Source organism: Polypterus senegalus, chromosome 10 (assembly GCF_016835505.1).
Source record: "Polypterus senegalus isolate Bchr_013 chromosome 10, ASM1683550v1, whole genome shotgun sequence".
Lineage (NCBI taxonomy): Eukaryota > Metazoa > Chordata > Cladistia > Polypteriformes > Polypteridae > Polypterus > Polypterus senegalus.
Window position 1 is genome coordinate 17,784,433 of NC_053163.1, and position 19,415 is coordinate 17,803,847.

Genomic DNA, 19,415 nt, shown 5'->3' on the forward strand with positions numbered 1-19,415 from the left:
CCCCTTACTAAAATGACTTAAGTCAGTGACAGTAAAGCTGAATGAGTCGGCTGCAGTGGGCACAAGGCAGGAGCCATCCTAACACAAGACACCAGTTTTAAGCTACAAGGACAGGCTCCATAGATAGTAACTGCATTGTGCTGCAATATGCAACAACTTTGCAAGACATCGGAGAGTAAATGGTCATTGAAGTCATGTACATTATAAAATTCTACATATACATTTTAATATTTATAATATTTTACATTTTTACAAATGTACAAGCAAACAGTGAATGAGTTTTCTTATCAAAAATATGAGACAAACACTTACCTATAGACACTGTTTCGCCTATTATAAAAAAACACTATTGACAAATTATGAGCCTTAACATTACTGCTCTCATTTTCTCATTTCAAAATACATAATAAAATAAAACCTTTCATAAATAAAAAAAAGCACAGGTAAAGATTCCTCTTGTTAATCCAAAAATATGAAACATCTCTTGAAAAGAGATTCCCGAGGGCTTTCCACATTAGGAATGGGACATGCGTAGAGCCACTCTTCATGTACATTACGCTGGACCTGTAACAGAAAAAGAAGCCATCGAGAAGTTAATACTCCTGCTGAAACATTTCATTTGGTGTCAGTCAATCATATAAACCTACACACATGCAGTAAACACAAGATCTACAAATTCTTAGTTGGGTTGAGATCTGGACTTTGATTTGTACACTCCAAGATATCAACATTATTGTTTCGAAGTCATTCCTGTGCGAGTATAACTTTGTGATTGGCGTTGTTGTACTTCTGGAAATTTGAAATTTTCTTCCAAGGTTTCCTTGTGTTTTACTGCTTTCATTTAAACCCTCTACCCTCGCAAGCCTCCCAAAGTAGCTACAAAGAAGCATCCACACAGCCCGATGCATCTATTACCATAATTCATCGTTGTCATGGCGTATTTTAGATAATGTGAGGTGCTCAAACATATCATTCAGCCCGATTGCCGAGAAGCTCAATTTTGGTCAACGTAGAGTATTGAACCTTCTTACAACTGACTTCAGAGTCTCCCATGTACCTTCTGTCAATCTATAGGTAAAATGTCATGCGTATTTTATTTGTTTTCGTCTCTCCCATAAAGCTTCAACCGGTGAAATCCCAGGTACAGTTGTTGCCTGCAAAGTCTCCCCAATTTCAGCCACTAGAGCTTGTAGCTCCTCCAGAAGTCTCAGAGGTCACTTGATGGCCTCCCTTGTAAGTCTTCTTGCATGATCACTCAGTTTTTGTGGATGGCCTGCTCTAGGCAGATTTTTAGTGATGCCACAGTCTTTCCATTTCTTCATTACTGATTAAACTGGTCTCCAATTAATAACTTTTATGTGTTCTTATCTCCATGATCTGACTTTTGTTAATCAATTCGTTACTTGGGGTATTCTTGTCTTTACTGTATTAGTGAGGCCTCCATAATGACCGTCCACAAGCTGGAACATCCAGATACCTACAGGTGCATTTACAGTGCATCCGGAAAGTATTCACAGCGCATCACTTTTTCCACATTTTGTTATGTTACAGCCTTATTCCAAAATGGATTAAATTCATTTTTTTCCTCAGAATTCTACACACAACACCCCATAATGACAACGTGAAAAAAGTTTACTTGAGGTTTTTGCAAATTTAATAAAAATAAAAAAACTGAGAAATCACATGTACATAAGTATTCACAGCCTTTGCTCAATACTTTGTCGATGCACCTTTGGCAGCAATTACAGCCTCAAGTCTTTTTGAATATGATGCCACAAGCTTGGCACACCTATCCTTGGCCAGTTTCGCCCATTCCTTTTTGCAGCACCTCTCAAGCTCCATCAGGCTGGATGGGAAGCGTCGGTACACAGCCATTTTAAGATCTCTCCAGAGATGTTCAATCGGATTCAAGTCTGGGCTCTGGCTGGGCCACTCAAAGACATTCACAGAGTTGTCCTGAAGCCACTCCTTTGATATCTTGGCTGTGTGCTTAGGGTTGTTGTCCTGCTGAAAGATGAACCGTCGCCCCAGTCTGAGGTCAGGAGTGCTCTGGATCAGGTTTTCATAAAGGATATCTCTGTACATTGCTGCAGTCATCTTTCCCTTTATCCTGCCGCTGAAAAACATCCCCACAGCACGATGCTGCCACCACCATGCTTCACTGTAGGGATGGTATTGGCCTGGTGATGAGCGGTGCCTGGTTTCCTCCAAACGTGACGCCTGGCATTCACACCAAAGAGTTCAATCTTTGTCTCATCAGAATTTTCTTTCTCATGGTCTGAGAGTCCTTCAGGTGCCTTTTGGCAAACTCCAGGCGGGCTGCCATGTGCCTTTTACTAAGGAGTGGCTTCTGTCTGGCCACTCTACTATACAGGCCTGATTGGTGGATTGCTGCAGAGATGGTTGTTCTTCTGGAAGGTTCTCCTCTCTCCACAAAGGACCTCTGGAGCTATGACAGAGTGACTATCAGGTTTTGGTCACTTCCCTGACTAAGGCCCTTCTCCCCCGATCGCTCAGTTTAGATGGCTGGCCAGCTCTAGGAAGAGTCCTGGTGGTTTCGAACTTCTTCCACTTAAGGATGATGGAGGCCACTGTGCTCATTTAGACCTTCAAAGCAGCAGAACTTGTTCTGTAACCTTCCCCAGATTTGTGCCTCAAGACAATCCTGTCTCGGAGGTCTACAGACAATTCCTTTGACTTCATGCTTGGTTTGTGCTCTGACATGAACTGTCAACTGTGGGACCTTCTATAGACAGGTGTGTGCCTTTCCAAATCAGGTCCAATCAACTGAATTTACCACAGGTGGACTCCAATTAAGCTGCAGAAACATCTCAAGGATGATCAGGGGAAACAGGATGCACCTGAGCTCAATTTGGAGCTTCATGGCAAAGGCTGTGAATACTTATGTACATGTGATTTCTCAGTTTTTTTTGTTTGTAATAAATTTCCAAAAACCTCAAGTAAACCTTTTTCATGTTGTCATTATGGGGTGTTGTGTGTAGAATTATGAGGAAAAAAATGAATTTAATCCATTTTGGAATAAGGCTGCAACATAACAAAATGTGGAAAAAGTGATGCGCTGGGAATACTTTCCGGATGCACTGTATGATACAATCAACTGGGACCCACAACACGTGATCTCCACTGAACTAACAATGTGACTTCTAAAAGCCAACTTTATGCACCAGTGATGATTTAGGGGTGTCATATTAAAGGGAAAGGTAAATATTTATGAGATTAATTACTTTGTGTTTCATCTTATTTTAGACCACTTTGCAGAGGTCTTTTTTTCACTTTGACATTTAAAGAGTCTATTTCTGTTGATCAATTTTTAAAAAAGCCAAATCTGACACACTGTGCTTCACTGCTGTATAACTAAAAGTGAAAATGGTCGCGTGGTGGAATACTTTATATAGGCAACCATATATCATTCTGAAAATCACAGCAATCGGTGACTGCGCAGTTTACCCCATCATGGAAAGTTTACTGCTACTTTGTTCCTACAAGTTATCAACAAGTACTGTAAACATACTGCTGTAGAAAAATTAAATGAATTCATACTGAGTGTCCACTTTATTAGGACCACCCGCTTATTAACACGAACAGCCAATCACGTAGTTGGAACTCGGTATACACAGCCGGATCTGATAGGAAGGATTACTGCCTGGTTTGGCAACAGCAAGTATCTACCAAGCCATAAAGTCCCAATTGCATTAAAGTAAGGTGTATGTGTGTGTCTTGAGGTATCGGTGCACTCCCACTAAAGTCTTGAAGCCAGCAGTTTAGTTTCGTGAAATATACAAAATGGACATTTGTTTTTCCACACTGAAAGAAGCAATTGTTGGGGATGGTGTACTGACAAGGAAGCCTGATGTTTACTCCTGGTACCAAAAAATCCCAAAATACTGGTACCGTACTCTTTATAAATATTTTGGATTTTTCTAAACTTTTTCTAGTACACCACACAACCCTAATTTTCATTGTTGGCTCGAAGAAGGTGTCAACTCTGCTGTGTTCCATTCAGGAACTGGGGAGACTTTGAGCTCTGGAGACTCACTGGGGGTTCAGATGGAAGAGGCAGTGAGAGTTCACAGAAGGTGGGTTCCACGCTGAAAGCCGAGGCTGTGATGGGTGCAGCAATGATGTAAGGATCGCCTGAGAAAGGAACAATAGTCTTAAGGATTACAATAGTGATCCAGTGAGAGATTAAGAGTAAATGCTGTGATTTTTAAGAAGTTTCTTATTTTTGCTAAAGTGCAGTAATACAGAGACAACATGCCTGCATTTGTGTAATGGATAATGTGGTTCTTGTTGCTTCCTGGTGGGAGGACTCAGGATTCAGGATATTCTTGGCTTTAATAGTGTTTTAATTATTTATTATGACACCCCTCACCATGCAACACTATTGATTTTGTTTTTTAAGACTGTGACATTTGGACGGCTTATCATCCCGGCCAATACCCCCAGGCCGCCAGATGGATCCCTCCCTGCAATATGGAGGTGCCCCGAAGACCAGCAGGGAATCATGGACGATGTAGTTTTATCCTCAGCCCTGCTGGTTACCTCAGGGGCAGCAAGAGGGTGCTGCAGGGAGGACCGAAGACTCATTTGTGCCCTACGACCCGGAATTTCGTCATAGGAAGAGTGACGGACTTCCGGATTGAAGAAAAGAACTTTTACCTGACCCGGAAGTGATTGAGGATCACTTGGACTGGGGATTGGGAACACTTCCGGGTCAGGGAATATAAAAGGACTGTGGGAGCTCCCAGACGGCGAGCTGAGCTGGGTGGAAGGGTGGCAACGCGTCTGGGAGCTGGAGGATTATAGTATTTGTGATAATTGAGTATTTATATGAGTAATGTGGTGGAGAGTGTGCTTTGTGCACTGTGGTGAATTAATAAAGTCAACTGTTGGACTTTTACCTGGTGTTTGGAGTCGTGGACAGGGGTTCAAGGGAGCGAGAGCGCCCCCTATCTACCACAAGACACTGTTTTTAAGTTATGACTACACTTTGTTGTATGCAATAAATCATGGACTTTCTGGCACCAAGTCCATTCTGGGTTCATGAACTTCTAGATGCCCCAGCCGGGTGTTGTTTCAGGTCCACATGCACACTGGGCATTACACATTTTTTTTCTGACCATGCGCATCCCTTTATGGCCACTTGTCTACCTGTTAAATAAATGGATAATGTGCCATGACATACAGCACACATCACTCCACGATAATCCCACTAATGGAATGAGGACTTCAATTTACACCAATGGACTGCACGGTGCCCAGGCCTCAGTCCATTGTGCACGACTGAGATGAGGTGAAACAGCACAATAACAGCATGAATTTGGAGCTGCAGGAGTCAACCTGGGCAAAATTAGAATTAAAAACCTAAGGAAAGAATTTCTAAAACACAGAAATGATACTTTTAAATAAAAAAAATCAAAATCTGTCAGCCTGAGATTGAACATTATTGGCTTTAACTGCAATGTTAGGCACAAAGCATGTTCTTACCAGAGTGCCGCACCAATCTGCCTCAGCGAAGTTCACAACTGTGGTGGGAAGTGTTCAAAAAGCCTATGGAGCAACAGAATATCTTTAAAATGAATCATCATAGCAAGAGGCAACATTTAAATATATATATATTTTTTTTTTATTTTTCAGTTAAACCATACCAGAATCACATTCATTTGTTTGCATTCTACAATAAGAATTTTTTATAGGCATTCAGTGAAATAAACAAACGCATTAGGGAAGCGTTAAGCATACAGTTTCACGTAAGTCTCGACACCCATGGCTAAATTAAAGTTTGTAAATACACCTTTAATAGCAAATAAACTAAAACAACTGCATTTTTATGGAAATGGTAACGTAAAGTAGTGAGAAAAGCGCTATATAAATGCAAACAATTATTACTATTATTATTATTAAAGTTACAACTTATTTTACAAACTAGGAAAATGGGGGGGAAAAAAATGGCACCTGCAAAAGTCTGTGCACCTTATTATGTCAGTACTTAGCAACATCCCTTTTGGCAAATAATTCCAGCTTCTAATTATTTTTTGTAATCGGTCACAGGTCTTTAAAGTCCCATTTTGGACTTCTTCCCTTCTGATCATTTCCAGCTATGAGTCCCTCTTGGGCCGTCTCCTGTGCGCAGCACATTTAAGATTTGCACTCGGACTTTCAATGATGTTCAAGTTTGGCTACGCTGAGGTAACTCCAAAAATCTGTACCTGAGGTACTTCATAGTAGACTTTGAAGTGTGTTTAGGATTCTTGTCTGTTTTACAAGCCATCATTTTTTTCCAATTTCATTCATGACTGTCCAACATTCTTCTTGAGGATCGGTTGCTATTTATTGAAATCCATTCTTCTCTGTTTCCATGTTTTCTGTGCCACATAACCCAAATAACTGAACCACCTCTGCACTTAACAGCTGGCAAGGTGTTCTGTTCTTCAAATGCTGCTCTTTTTTTAAACAAGAAAGCCTTTTGTAGTTGTGGCCAAACAGTTCAATTTTAACATCATCTGTCCACAGAAAGCGGGTTCAAAATGTCTCATTTATAACGAAGTTGATTTCTGTTACGTAATCACAGGTAAGGTTTCCTCCTGGTGGTTCATCTGTGCCAGTGTTGCAGTGCACCACCACTCCTTTCTCAGCAGCTTTGTTTTTGCCTTCCTGCACAGAATACAAGCTTTTCTGTCTTTCATCCATCATCCAACCCGCTACAGCCTAACACAGGGTCACGGGGTCTGCTGGAGCCAATCCCAGCCAGCACAGGGCACAAGGCAGAAACAAATCCCAGGCAGGGCGCCAGCCCACCGCAGGAATCGGTCTTTCATGGTTCCCCTTAACTGCCATTTCTTTATCACATTTCAGACAGTGGAAATTGCTAGCTGGATGTGCTTTGACATATTTTTGTAACTTCTTCCCCGCTTTGTAGGCATCAATTAGTTTCATTTTCAGATCCTCAGTCAGTTGCTTGGAGAAGCCCATGGCTGTTGAGGGTTGCAGAATATTTGAAGAGTCAAAGAATTTATTAGGTGCTGGAATTGTCAGCTGATGACAATTCCTGACCAGACGAGCAATTCTTGACCTAAAGAGTTCTGAGACCTTATAACTAAAAAAGGTGCCCAGACTTACATTTTTTTTAGTAAATCACAAATTATAACTGTATTGTTGTCCGCGTATTGGATTTGGCAAAATTTTACACTGGATACCTTTCCCAACGTAACCTTCCCCATTTATCCGGGCTTGGGACCAGCACGAAGAAACACACTGGTTTGTGGAGCGCCGCAGGGGACGGTGCTTTCTCCGGTCGTGTTCAGCCTGTATACATCGGACTTCCAATACATCTCGGAGTCCTGCCATGTGCAAAAGTTTGCTGAGGACACTGCTATCGTGAGCTGCATCAGGAGTGGGCAGGAGGAGGAGTATTGGAATCTAATCAAGGACTTTGTTAAATGGTGCGACTAAAACCACCTACAACTGAACACCAGCAAAACCAAGGAGCTGGTGGTGGATTTTAGGAGGCCCAGGCCCTCATGGACCATCAGAGGTGACTGTGTGCAGAGGGTGAAGACCTATAAATACCTGGGAGTGCAGCTGGATGATAAATCGGACTGGACTGCCAATACTGATGATCTGTGCAAGAGAGGACAGAGCCGACTATACTTCCTTAAAAGGCTGGCGTCCTTTAACATCTGCAATAAGATGCTGCAGATGTTCTATCAGACGGTTGTGGCGAGTGGCCTCTTCTATGCGGTGGTGTGCTGGGAAGGCAGCTGGACAAACTGGTAAGGAAGACAGGCTCTATTGTAGGCACACAGCTGGACAGTTTGACATGTGTGGCAGAGCAACGGGCGCTGAGCAGACTCCTGTCAATCATGAAGAATCCACTGCATTCACTGAACAGGATCATCTCCAGACAGAGGAGCAGCTTCAGTGACAGACTGCTGTCACCATCCTGCTCTACTGACAGACTGAGGAGACCCCACACTATGCGACTCTTCAATTCCACCCGGGTGGGTAAACATTAACATTATACAAAGTGATTGTCTGTTATACCTGCATTGTTATCACTCTTTAATTTAATATTGTTTTTTATCAGTATACTGCTGCTGGATTATGTGAATTTCCCCTTGGGATTAATAAAGTATCTATCTATCTATCTATCTGTCTGCATCCCCTGTGGCTGGGCTGGATAGCATAGGATTAGAAATGAGGACATTAGATGGTCAGCTCAAGTTGGACGATTGGGAGACAAAGTCAGATTGGCGAGATTGCGTTGGTATGGACAGAGGAGATATGCTGGGTATATTGGGAGAAGGGTGCTAAGGATAGAGCTGACAGGGAAGAGGAAAAGAGGAAGGCGTAAGCGAAGGTTTATGGATGTGGTGAGAGAGGACATGAAGGTGATGGGTATAAGAGAACAAGATGACGAGGACATAAAGATATGGAAAAAGATGATCCGCTGTGGTGACCCCTAATGTGAGCAGCCGAAAGAAGAAGATGACAAATTATAACTATACATTAAAATAGCATTGTTTTAGTTTGCTGTCAAAGTTGTATTTTTTTATTATTATTATTATTTCAAACATCAATAAAATGCCAAGGGTGCTCAAACATTTGCATGAAACTGTACAGGGTGGTCCAGATCTAATTATACAATTTTCATTACGCTATAACTTATTAAGTTTATTACATAGAAAATCACCCGAAAAATCCCGGACCATCGAGAAGTGTGCGAACTGACGACATGAAGAATCGTCTTCGCGCTGAACTGGAATCGTCCCCGTCATAAATCAAAGTCATCCAGACGGTCTGGATCTGCATAATTAGATCTGGACCACCCTGTAGGTTCATACTGTGTGAAACTAAATAAAAAATAAAAGTTTACGTCATTGTGATCTGGCCAGCTGGTCTACAGGCAATAACAGCTTTTCCAGGATATGCTTTCATTTTCTAGGAGATTATCCCGTGATGCATCAATGAATAAGTATTTTAAGATTTTAAAATGTTTAAACTGAGATAAAGAGTAAGTGAAATGTGTATATTAAACACTGATTTACTATTATGTAATAGTTCATATTTATTTTTATTTTTAACTAAAAACATATCATGCACAATGTGTATACTTACTTTAATGCTTTGAAGCTCTTGGTCACAACTGTTTAATTTCGTAGGTTTCTGACAATGTGTGCACCTTTCCACCTGTTTCGGGGAAAAAAAATATAAAACGGACACAATAAATACAGCATTTATAAAAAATAATAAAATGTGTGCATTATCCAACAACAGAAAAAGAAAAATATTTGTCCAGGCACCACTAAAACTCACCCATTCCTCAATATCAATGGTCATACGGGGCCAATAAAAACTTGCTGCAATTGCGTCTCTCGTTTTAACAATTCCCTTGTGACGGTCCGTGGAAGAATGATGATACTTTTTAAATACTTCCAAAGCCTCCTCTTCATTGAGGACTTGTTGTTTTCGATTTCGGACTGTCCGGTACAGCTGCCCATCTTCTAAATGATGTTAAATGAAAAGGGAATTCAAAGAACAACTTGATTGTAACCATTTTAAACAATCACAAATAAAAGGCACACAATAATAAGAAGAAGAAACTTAACAGAAAGAGCACTAACCTTCAATAGAAAATGCAGATGCTAGACGTCTCAAATTTTGTCTCTGGGCTTTGCTGTATCCTTCAGGATAGATTCTGTTTCTTAAGAATTCCCGAATTGCTGTAATCTTTCCAGACATGAACACTCCTGTAGTGGTCCAAACAAAACAATTTTGGATCAGAGTCTCAAATTGCTGTAGTCTTTAGAGCCATCAACATACAATGCAATGGTCACGTCAAAATAAGTTTAGCCGAATTTACTGGAACTGCATTACTGATTAGTAGATATTAGTTGAGTTGATATAAAGAAACGAAAGTGGTTTGGATGTTCAGACAAGTTCATCATTGCTTGAAGTAAAGTCGCGGCCAAAGGTTTTGAGAATGGCACAAGTGTTGGTTTTCACAAAGTTTGCTGCTTCAATGTTTTTAGATCTTTTTGTCAGACTAGGGGGCTTTGCTTGCCAACCGGATATACAATTAAATTTTTTTTTCCTTTGGAATTGTTTCAATTTCATTATTTGCATTTTTACTTTAAAGCTTCATTAAAAACTATTTTTTTGGAGACACATTGTGACAACGCAACGTATAACTGCCTGTGAGTGACTATTGTTTCCGTTTCTCTAATAAATAATCCGACTTTTTCTAATGTTTGTCCCTGTGATTTATTGATTGTCATAGCAAAAGCTATTCTCATGGTAAACTGTAAACATTTTAATACAAATGGTATATCACGATCTCCTTTGGTGTGTAATGTTATTCCCAGAATATATACATTACCTTTCTTTTTGCCTGTTAAAATTTGCATCGCTTCTCTATGATCATCAATATACACCTGACCGAATTGTGGATTCTTTGAAATTCAACTTGTCGTTGCTTTAACTGTCCCGGGACCACAGCTTCTCATAACGAATTGTCCATTATTGTGTAAATCCACGTTTTGTGCATTGAATGATGCAAATGCGAAAAGATATTGTTGTCTGCTCTTTGCCTTTTATTTTTGACCACGATTTCTCCTTCTATTTTTTTCAATTACACCTGGTTCTGATGATTAATTGCCTTTTGTTTGCAGTAATGTGATCTTTACCATCTTTTCTTTGATACTGTAGTGACTGACATGATAAAGTGTTACAAAAGTTTTACTTGAACAATCGCCGACTTCCTAACCCCAAACACGCCTTTCTAGCACCCTCTCCAACCCCTCATCCCCAGGGTCTCACCCCCCTTTACATCATTAATCAATACCCCGCTATCAGTCTTCCGTGCTGGACTCTGCCCTCCCTCAATCGGACCTAACAGTCACTTACAAAAAAAAGGCTTCAACCTGGCTGGGACGTTACAATACTTTCGAATTTTACTGCTTTCATATTATGTACCTTTCCCTGCATGTGTATCGCGCCATCGTTTTTTTGAGCCTTTCCAATTCCACTGCTTTCATAATCTCTTATCTGCCTTTTTTTCTATCCAGCGCCTTTGGGTCTCTATTCTCCATATTGTCCTTATATGCTTTATATGTGCTGACAGCACAGGATGTCTGTGTGCTACGTGCTTTTACACGACTGAGTGTTTTTGATGGGTGTGCTCTTATATGATACTAGCCATGTGCGCCCAACTACGTTGCGCGTGTTAAAGTTGTTTGTGAAGGGCTCCCTGTTTAAACACGGCTGCCAGTCATGAACTGGGCCCTTTGTCGCACAGCATTATGATTTTTTTATAAGGGAAACAAAATTACAAAAGAAAACCCTTGGATATTGATTCGATAGGAATGGCCTACTCGGAATCTCTGTCCAAATCATAATTATGTGGTGGTGTAGGAGCATTTCTGCTTCTGTCCGTTCACAGTCCATCTCGTTTTCACGACGCTGTCGTTTCCTTTCACGATGTCTTCTCAACCTTTCTCGTGGCAATCCAAAGAGTAAGGCAATATACACGGAGCAATGGTTATAAAAGGGGGACACACAGGTATCCAGGCTCTTTAAAGCATAAATAGGGATCACTGACATGTGAGCAAGCCACAGTACAACTGTGAGACGCGCAGCAGTCGCCGGCTACAACGTGCTGTTACGTTGTCATTCATTTTACCCACTGTCTTTCTTTCATTCATATGTTACGTAGGCACGTACCTTTTATCTTTGGCAATCTCATTCTCTAACCAGGCCTCAGGAGCTAACTAGCGTAACACTGTCCACCACCCCTTTCGTTATTCCGGCACATTGTTGACATCCGTGAGTAACAACGACGTACTAAACTGGAAGGTGGTCTACACATGCGTGGAATTCGCGGACAGACAAAGATCAAGATCTCTTTAGTTAATTTAAAGCACAACAATTTGTTTAGTTTGAATGTCTGTGTTTTGAGGTGTGACTGGAGTACTACAGTCTTCAGTAGTATAAGCCTGGAGGAGATTCTTAATGCAATGCCTATGTTTTAGCTGTCTCTCTACTGCCATCTAGTGCTTCTTCTTCTAAATCATTCGCGGACAAACAAAGATCAAGATCCAAATGAAGATTATATATAGAGATCTTTTGTAAGTAGTGCATGTCTTGCAAGAATCTTATGTTCCACGTCCCCGCGAGACGACCCTGGGACAATCTCTTGGCACCAAGTCTCATGTTTACGGTCCCCGCGAGACAAAAGAGACTTGCCTTTTAAATGTCTTCCGAGAACTTCTGAGAAGATCACGTCTCGTCGCCCTGCTTTTGCTTTCCACGATTTTTTTTTTTTTTATAATAGATGTTTATATGGGATACTGAAGTAGAATTACAAGCATTTCAGAAGTTTCAAAGGCTTTTATTGACAATTACGCTTATGCAAAGAGTCCATATTTGCAGTACTGGCCCTTCTTTCTTTTTCAAGACCTCTGCAATTCACCCTGGCATGCTGTCTGTCAATCAACTTCTGGGCCAAATCCTCAATGATGGCAGCCCAATCTTGCATAATCAATGTTTGGAGTTTTCCAGAATTGGTGGGGTTTTTGTTTGTCCACCCACCTCTTGAGGATTGACCACAAGCTCTCAATGGGATTAAAGGTCTGGGGAGTTTTCTGGCCATAGACCTAAAATTTTAATGTTTTGTTCCCCGAGACACTGAGTTCTCACTTCTGCCTTATGGCCCGGTGCTCCACCCTGCTGGAAAAGGCATTGCGGGTCTAAAAACTGTTCTTGGATGGTTGGGAGAAGTTGCTCTTAGAGGATGTTTTGGTCCAATTCTTAATTCATGGCTATGTTCTTAGGTAAAATAAGAGAGTTAGCCCACTGCCTTGGCTGATATGAATGGTCTCAGGATGTTTTACTGTTGCCCTGACACAGGACTGATGGTAGCACCACTCATCTTTTCTTTTTTCTGGGTGCCCCAAACAATCAGAAAGGGGATTCACCAGAGAAAATGACTTGACCCCAACAGTCCTCAGCAGTCCAATTTCTGTACCTTTTGCAGAATATCCATCTGTCCCTGATGTCTTTCTTGGCTTCTTTGCTCCCCTTCTTGACACCAGGCCATCATCAAAAAGTCTTCACCTCACTTACACCTGCCTGCTGCCATTCCTGAGCAAACTCTGCACTGGTGGTGCCTAAGAACACAGCCATGAATAAAGAATGGGACCAAAACATCCACCGAGATCAACTTCTCCCAAACATCCAAGAACAGTTTGGTGGCCTTTTCCAGCAGGAAGGAGCACTGGGCCATAAGGCAAAAGTGAGAACTAAGTGGATCAGGGAAAAAAACCATCGACATTTAGGGGTCCATGGCCAGAAAACTCCCAATTGAGAACTTGTGGTCAATCCTCGAGGCGGGTGGGCAAACAAAAACCCACCAATTCTGATTATGCAAGAATGGGCTGCCATCAGTCAGGATTGGGCCCAGAAGTTGATTGACAGCATGCCAGGGAGAATTGCAGAAGGCTTGAAAAGCAAAGAAGGGCCAATGCTGCAAATATCGACTCTTTGAATAAATTTAATGTAATTGTCAATAAAAGCCTTTGAAACTTATGAAATGCCTGTAATTCTACTTCAGGATCCCATAGAAACATCTGACAAAAAGATCTAAAAACACTGAAGCAGCAAACTTTGTGTCATTCTAAAAACTTTTGGCCACGACTGTACAACAACTTTGAGAGCAAAAGTTAAAGTTATTGATAGTTAAAGGCAAGGAAAACAAATCCCCAATAAAGACAGAGTGTTCACTTACAATAATGTGCACAATGAAGTGTTTCTGCTTAGATATGTTATTTAATAAACTAGCAACTTGGCGCGCGCTACGCTGCACATTGGATGACCACAGTTGAAGGACTCAATTGTAAGGACCTCTCGTCGGGTGTCTCGTTCGCACGCTTTTGCCTCTTTCTTTCGCGATCACGGCGTAATCTGTCTTCTCTCTCTGTAGGGTTTCAGTTGCCTTTCGTTGCGGCAGAGACGCGTCGTTGAGCTAATCTGTGTGAATGTCTGAATGTCCGTTTCTTGCGAGCGACTGTCACGCCTTTGCCTCTTTGCTTCGTGATCACGCTGTAATGTGTCCTCTGTTGCAGCAGCAGGTTTAGTTGCGTTTCGTTTCGGCATTGTTCCGTAAGGTCTCCACCGTACAAGTGCACATGGGTAGCTGAAGACGGAAAGGCATAGTGGGCATAGTGAAACACACAAATTGGTGACTAGGGGGACCATCCGACTCAGACGCGGGGCTCCAAATACTCAAGTGCACGTTATTTATAATTCAATTTTTTTTTGTTATGAACTTCTTCAAAAGAGTTGATCCCTGTAAATAGTTAATAGTATATGAACAATATAATCTGTTGTAGTACGGGCCCTAAATCCAAAGAGGACTGTTTCATTTATGTTAGGTAGGATGCCCAGAGGGGACTGGGAGGTCTCATGGTCTGAAATCCCTACAGATTTCATTTTTTTCTCCAGCCGTCTGGAGTTTTTTTTCTGTCCCCCCTGGCCATTGAACCTTACTCTTATGCGATGTTAATTAATGTTGACTTATTTTATTTTCTTACTGTGTCTTTTATTTTTCTATTCTTTATTACGTAAAGCACTTGGAGCTACTGTTTGTATGAAACTGTGCTATATAAATAAATGTTGTTGTTGGGCGTTAATTAGCGTTACACCTCATAACCTGCATACACCACGTGTTTGGCTGTTAACGCCAGAAGCGCGGTGGACGCTGTAAGGGTAGGTTGTGGTTTCTGTTTCTTTCGTGATTTTTTTATTTCATTTTATTGATTATTTAATTGGCAGAGGGGAGAAGACGTTAATGTGACGCTCTGTCTATTTCTTTACTTTTGTTTTCAAAAGACTTTCGGGAACAGGAAAAATAAAAGCAAAGGGGAAAGAACGGAGGGGGGTAAGCAGGAATTCTGAGAGGGGACGGACTGGGGCTTTTCTACGGGGCGGCTATACAGCCAAAAGGAACGCGGACCCGGACACGGACACCTTGCTGGGCTTTTATTATATAGATAAGGAGTCTTATGGCACGCAGGTATACAGAACAAGCACAACCACAAATTCTGGCAAACTCCAAGCATCGATTATGCAAGAATGGGCTGCCATCATTGAGGATTTGGCCCAGAAGTTGATTGACACCATGCCAGGATGAACTGCAGAGGGCTTGAAAAAGAAAGATGGGCCAACAATGCAAATATTGACTCTGCATACACGTGATGTAATTGTCAATAAAAGCCTTTCAATTTCTGAAATGCTTGTAATTCTACTTCAGTATACGACAGAAACAAAAAGATCTGAAAACACTGAAGCAGCAGACTTTGCAAAACTCAATCCTTGTGTCATTCTCAAAGCTTTTGGCCACAACTGTACATAGAGAGCTACTGCAGGGTGGCATCAGTGTACAGCTGTAGAGGAAGAAAAAGATTAAAAGAAAAAAAAAAAGGTTAAAGACACAATGTTTTAGCTGTCTGTCCCTTATCAGGTGTGCAAGTGAAAAGGAAAGAGCAGGTGACACCGATAAGAGGGGAAAGGAAGGAACAAAATCAGGGCAGATAACAGTAGAAAAGGAGCGAGGAGGTGAGAGAAACCCACCTTTAGAAAAGATGGAATGAGAGTTGGTCATTAAGACCTGAACAAGTTTTACGATTCCAGGCAGGGAATGAGCTTAGCTTCCTCGGATGTTTTAAAATACCTATTTTATTTATGGTAGGGTAACAAGATGTTTGGGAATCCAAACTGGTATGGCTGCCTGTCCATCAGAAGGCACAAAAGAATGGGAGGAAAATGTCAGCGTGCAGAATGATGTGCAAAGCTGACAGGGATCTGTTCACACAGGCTTGAGGCTTTCACTTCCATAACGTATCCCGTGTTCGCTCCTTCCTCTCCTTTTCTAACGCTGAGAAACTCGTCCCTGCTTTTATCATATCCCACGTTGATTATTGTAACTCGCTGCTGGCAGGTGTCCCTTCTAATCTTATATCACACCTCCAGCTGATTCAAAACTCGGCTGCAAGAGTCCTCATTCGGACCAGCAGCAGCAGCGAGCACATCACTCCCATCCTGCTTCGCCTTCACTGGCTCCCTGTGTCTTACAGGATTGAATATAAAAGTCTATTAATAACCTATAAAGCTTTAAATGGCCTCACACCAGACTACATCAGTGACCTGCTAAATCACTAGGCTCCTGTTCGCCTACAAAGGTCCTCCGATTCTGGTAATCTTGTTGTGCCTCACACGAACCTGCACTCTATGGGTGACAGCAGGGCCTTCAGCTCCATAGCACCCAGACTTTGGAATGACATCCCGAAATGAATGAGATCAGCCGACTCCATTCATTCTTTTACAAACAACTTACCATTCATCTATTTAGGAAGGCTTTTAACTTAACATTCTGCCCTTTCTTTCCGTTTACCTCTCTGTCCAGGTGCTCAGGATAATGTGTGTCTGTTATATCACAAATTAGGTTATTTCTTAGGTTTTTCCTTTAATATTAAATTTAGTATTTTACTCTGCTGTTATTGTCCTTTATTCTATGTAATGCTTTGTTATCGGTTTCATTGTTCTATTTGGGAAAACATCTGCATCCAATGTTACAAATACCCTGCCGTTTTTTTGTAAGACTCTGTGAAGCGCCTTGAGCGTGGGAAAGGTGCTATAATAAATAAAATGTATTATTATTATTATTATTAAGGATACACCTGCTAATTACTGACTTGAAGGGAGTGAGTAACTTATATGAGAAGTTTTAGTGTTTTATAGTTATAATTAACTTTGATAATTTTGCAGTGATCAGTTGATCGCTTTTAAAAGGGAGAAATTAAATCCACTGTGATTGAATGATGAACAAATATGAAAGCTTACAAGAAGATGAATACTCTTCTCAGGCACCAGTCTGAACATTAATTTACAGCTTTCAACAATAAATCATGATCGGTAATTTACAGGGCACTTGTGTAAAAGGACCACAGAGCTAATTTACGTGGCCCAGTTGGCACTATCCCGAGCACGACGGACCGAACTGGTAATGGAGACCAAGATGCCGTGCACACCTACATCAGTCAATCGTCTTGTCTGTGGGACCTGGGAGCAAAACCATCACCAACAACCCCCTGGAGATGCCAACTGCCGACATGCGGTTCTATTCTAGTCTCCTCAAAGTGTTAGAAATAACACGTGCTAAAAATGGACCTTACCCCGTTTGGGGCTTCGTGCAGCGCGCACTTTCCTGGTCTTCCTCTGCTTGCAAACCGGCTGGTCGCACTCATCCACTTTTGGCGACAATGCATCGCCGACGGTCACGATCGTTAAGCCCGATTTAGTGTCTCGGCTCTCTACAGTTTCTTCCCACTCGGAAGACACGGGGGCAGCGGGTGTGTCGGGCACGTCCCTATGTGACGGCTCCGGTTCGCTAACGCGTGTCGCGATCTGCATCTTCAGGTTTCCGATCTCAGCCATGGCCATCTGCAACTCAGCATTCCGCCGCTCCACAAAGTCACTGCAGTACGACACGACCACCTCCATCGCTGCCTTCACCATATCTTCGACAATTGAGACAAAATAGGGCTCGAAGCGGCCAACCTCTTTCAACGCCCCCCGAGAGTCCCTGCGTTTCTTTTTCTCATAAATAGATAACTCGTACACCATGAAGTCTGAAAAGGTGTTCAGTAAGGCATCGGAAGTGACTTTCACCGTCTTCTCGATGACTTCGGCGAACTGCTCTTTCAAGCTACTGGCCTCTTCGTCCATGCGGCTCATTTTTAACGTACATAATATTTCATACGATTCAATTCCACTAATAAACCACCACCTGAAATACTGTACCTACCAGAGCTGAAAAAGAAAAACACAACTCTCTCGCTGGTTGCTGACAGGCTGGAATAAACCACAATGAAATATTGAAATATTGCTGCCATCTGGCGGGCGGAGGCTTAAACTTCCTTGTATTTTAATAATTGGAAATGAGTTTGAACACCTGCATCTGTCAAATGCTGAATAAATGTTTGAAACTACTTTTAGCATAGTATTTTCATAGTTATTTCTCTAAAATGATTACACCTAAATTGTTTGATGAAATATGATACAGCTTTGTTTTATATATTTCAAACAATACATCAGGAAATATTCTAATTTTTCCTTTGCTTCGCATTATAAATAATTGCCTGCTTTATGTAGTTTTATACGTTTACCTGCATAATAAAAACAACAACAATAATAATAATAATAATAATAATAATAATAATAATAATATAAAGCAGACTGTAACAGTTTTGTGGTCTTGTATGTATGTTATCATACAGTTGACGCTTAGTAACCACAAGGGGTCGCCAGAGAGCCCCAAACGCGGCAATACAGTCCGCAATATAAGAATATAAATCCAATAAAGAGTTTTTATTCCAAAAAGCATCTTCCAATGAACACCTCTCCAACAATTTGCCACAATCATATATATAAAGCAGAATGTAACAATCTAGCGGTCTTGTATGTATGTGATCATCCAGTTGACGCTCGGAACGTTTCTGGTGTACTCCGGAAAAGCAACCGACACTTGTAGCCTGAAAAATTCATAGTATCATTTGTTTGTCCTTTAGTATTTGTTTTTGTTAAATATATTTTCATCTTGCATTATTCTTGTTTTAACAATGTTGTAGTGGTAGTAGTAATAAATCAACCTAATAATAATGATATTAATTAAATAGACGTTTCTTTTTTGTCATCAAAAATTCTGCATGTAAAAACTTATTACTACACGACAAAACAAAAATGTTGTGGTTTTATAAATTATATTCTTCTCAAAAGATTAAAAATAAAACGTAATTTTCCTCCCGGGCAATCCCGGGTATTTCAGTTAGTAATAATAATGATAATAATAATAGTGTTTTCATATACAGAAACACAGTCTTAATCTTTTTATAATAAATTCTTTTTGCAACAACAAAAATGATAATTAACCCACAACCAACTACTTCTACTACTGTTGTTTACTGCTACTGCTTTAGTAATAATATTTTATTTCTCTGTGTAGCACATTTAAAGAACTAAATACAACTCAATGTGCGTTACACAAAAATGACAATGTTATTGTCATTAATATATTAAGGATAACAACGGACAATTTCAACAAAGCAACATTTTCCTGAGGACACTTTTTCTATTGGTCTTATCAGTCATTCAAACACATCATTTTAATTTTTCCTTTGACTTTTCTTTTATTATAAGGTATCTCATTATCTATTTGTGCTTTATTCAAAGCTCGTTTTATCAAGATCTCTGCACTTTCATTGCCATTTATTTCTTTACACACGGTACGCACAGTTATTTGTGTCTTTCCCAACATGGCCATTTTGAAGAGCATCTCATGC

At 40.9% G+C, this 19,415-nt stretch overlaps 1 protein-coding gene across 1 annotated transcript; it reads right to left on the minus strand.

The window, feature by feature from the left end:
• Positions 1–272: 272 nt before the first annotated feature.
• LOC120536863 lies at positions 273–17,871 on the minus strand. The gene is made up of 6 exons (XM_039765390.1): positions 17,250–17,871; positions 9,645–9,770; positions 9,337–9,524; positions 9,139–9,210; positions 5,509–5,571; positions 273–564 (listed from the first exon to the last, which is right to left on the minus strand). Exons 1-5 carry the CDS (start codon positions 17,809–17,811, stop codon positions 5,563–5,565), a joined length of 957 nt encoding a protein of 318 aa, XP_039621324.1. The 5' UTR covers positions 17,812–17,871; the 3' UTR covers positions 273–564; positions 5,509–5,562.
• Positions 17,872–19,415: the final 1,544 nt, after the last annotated feature.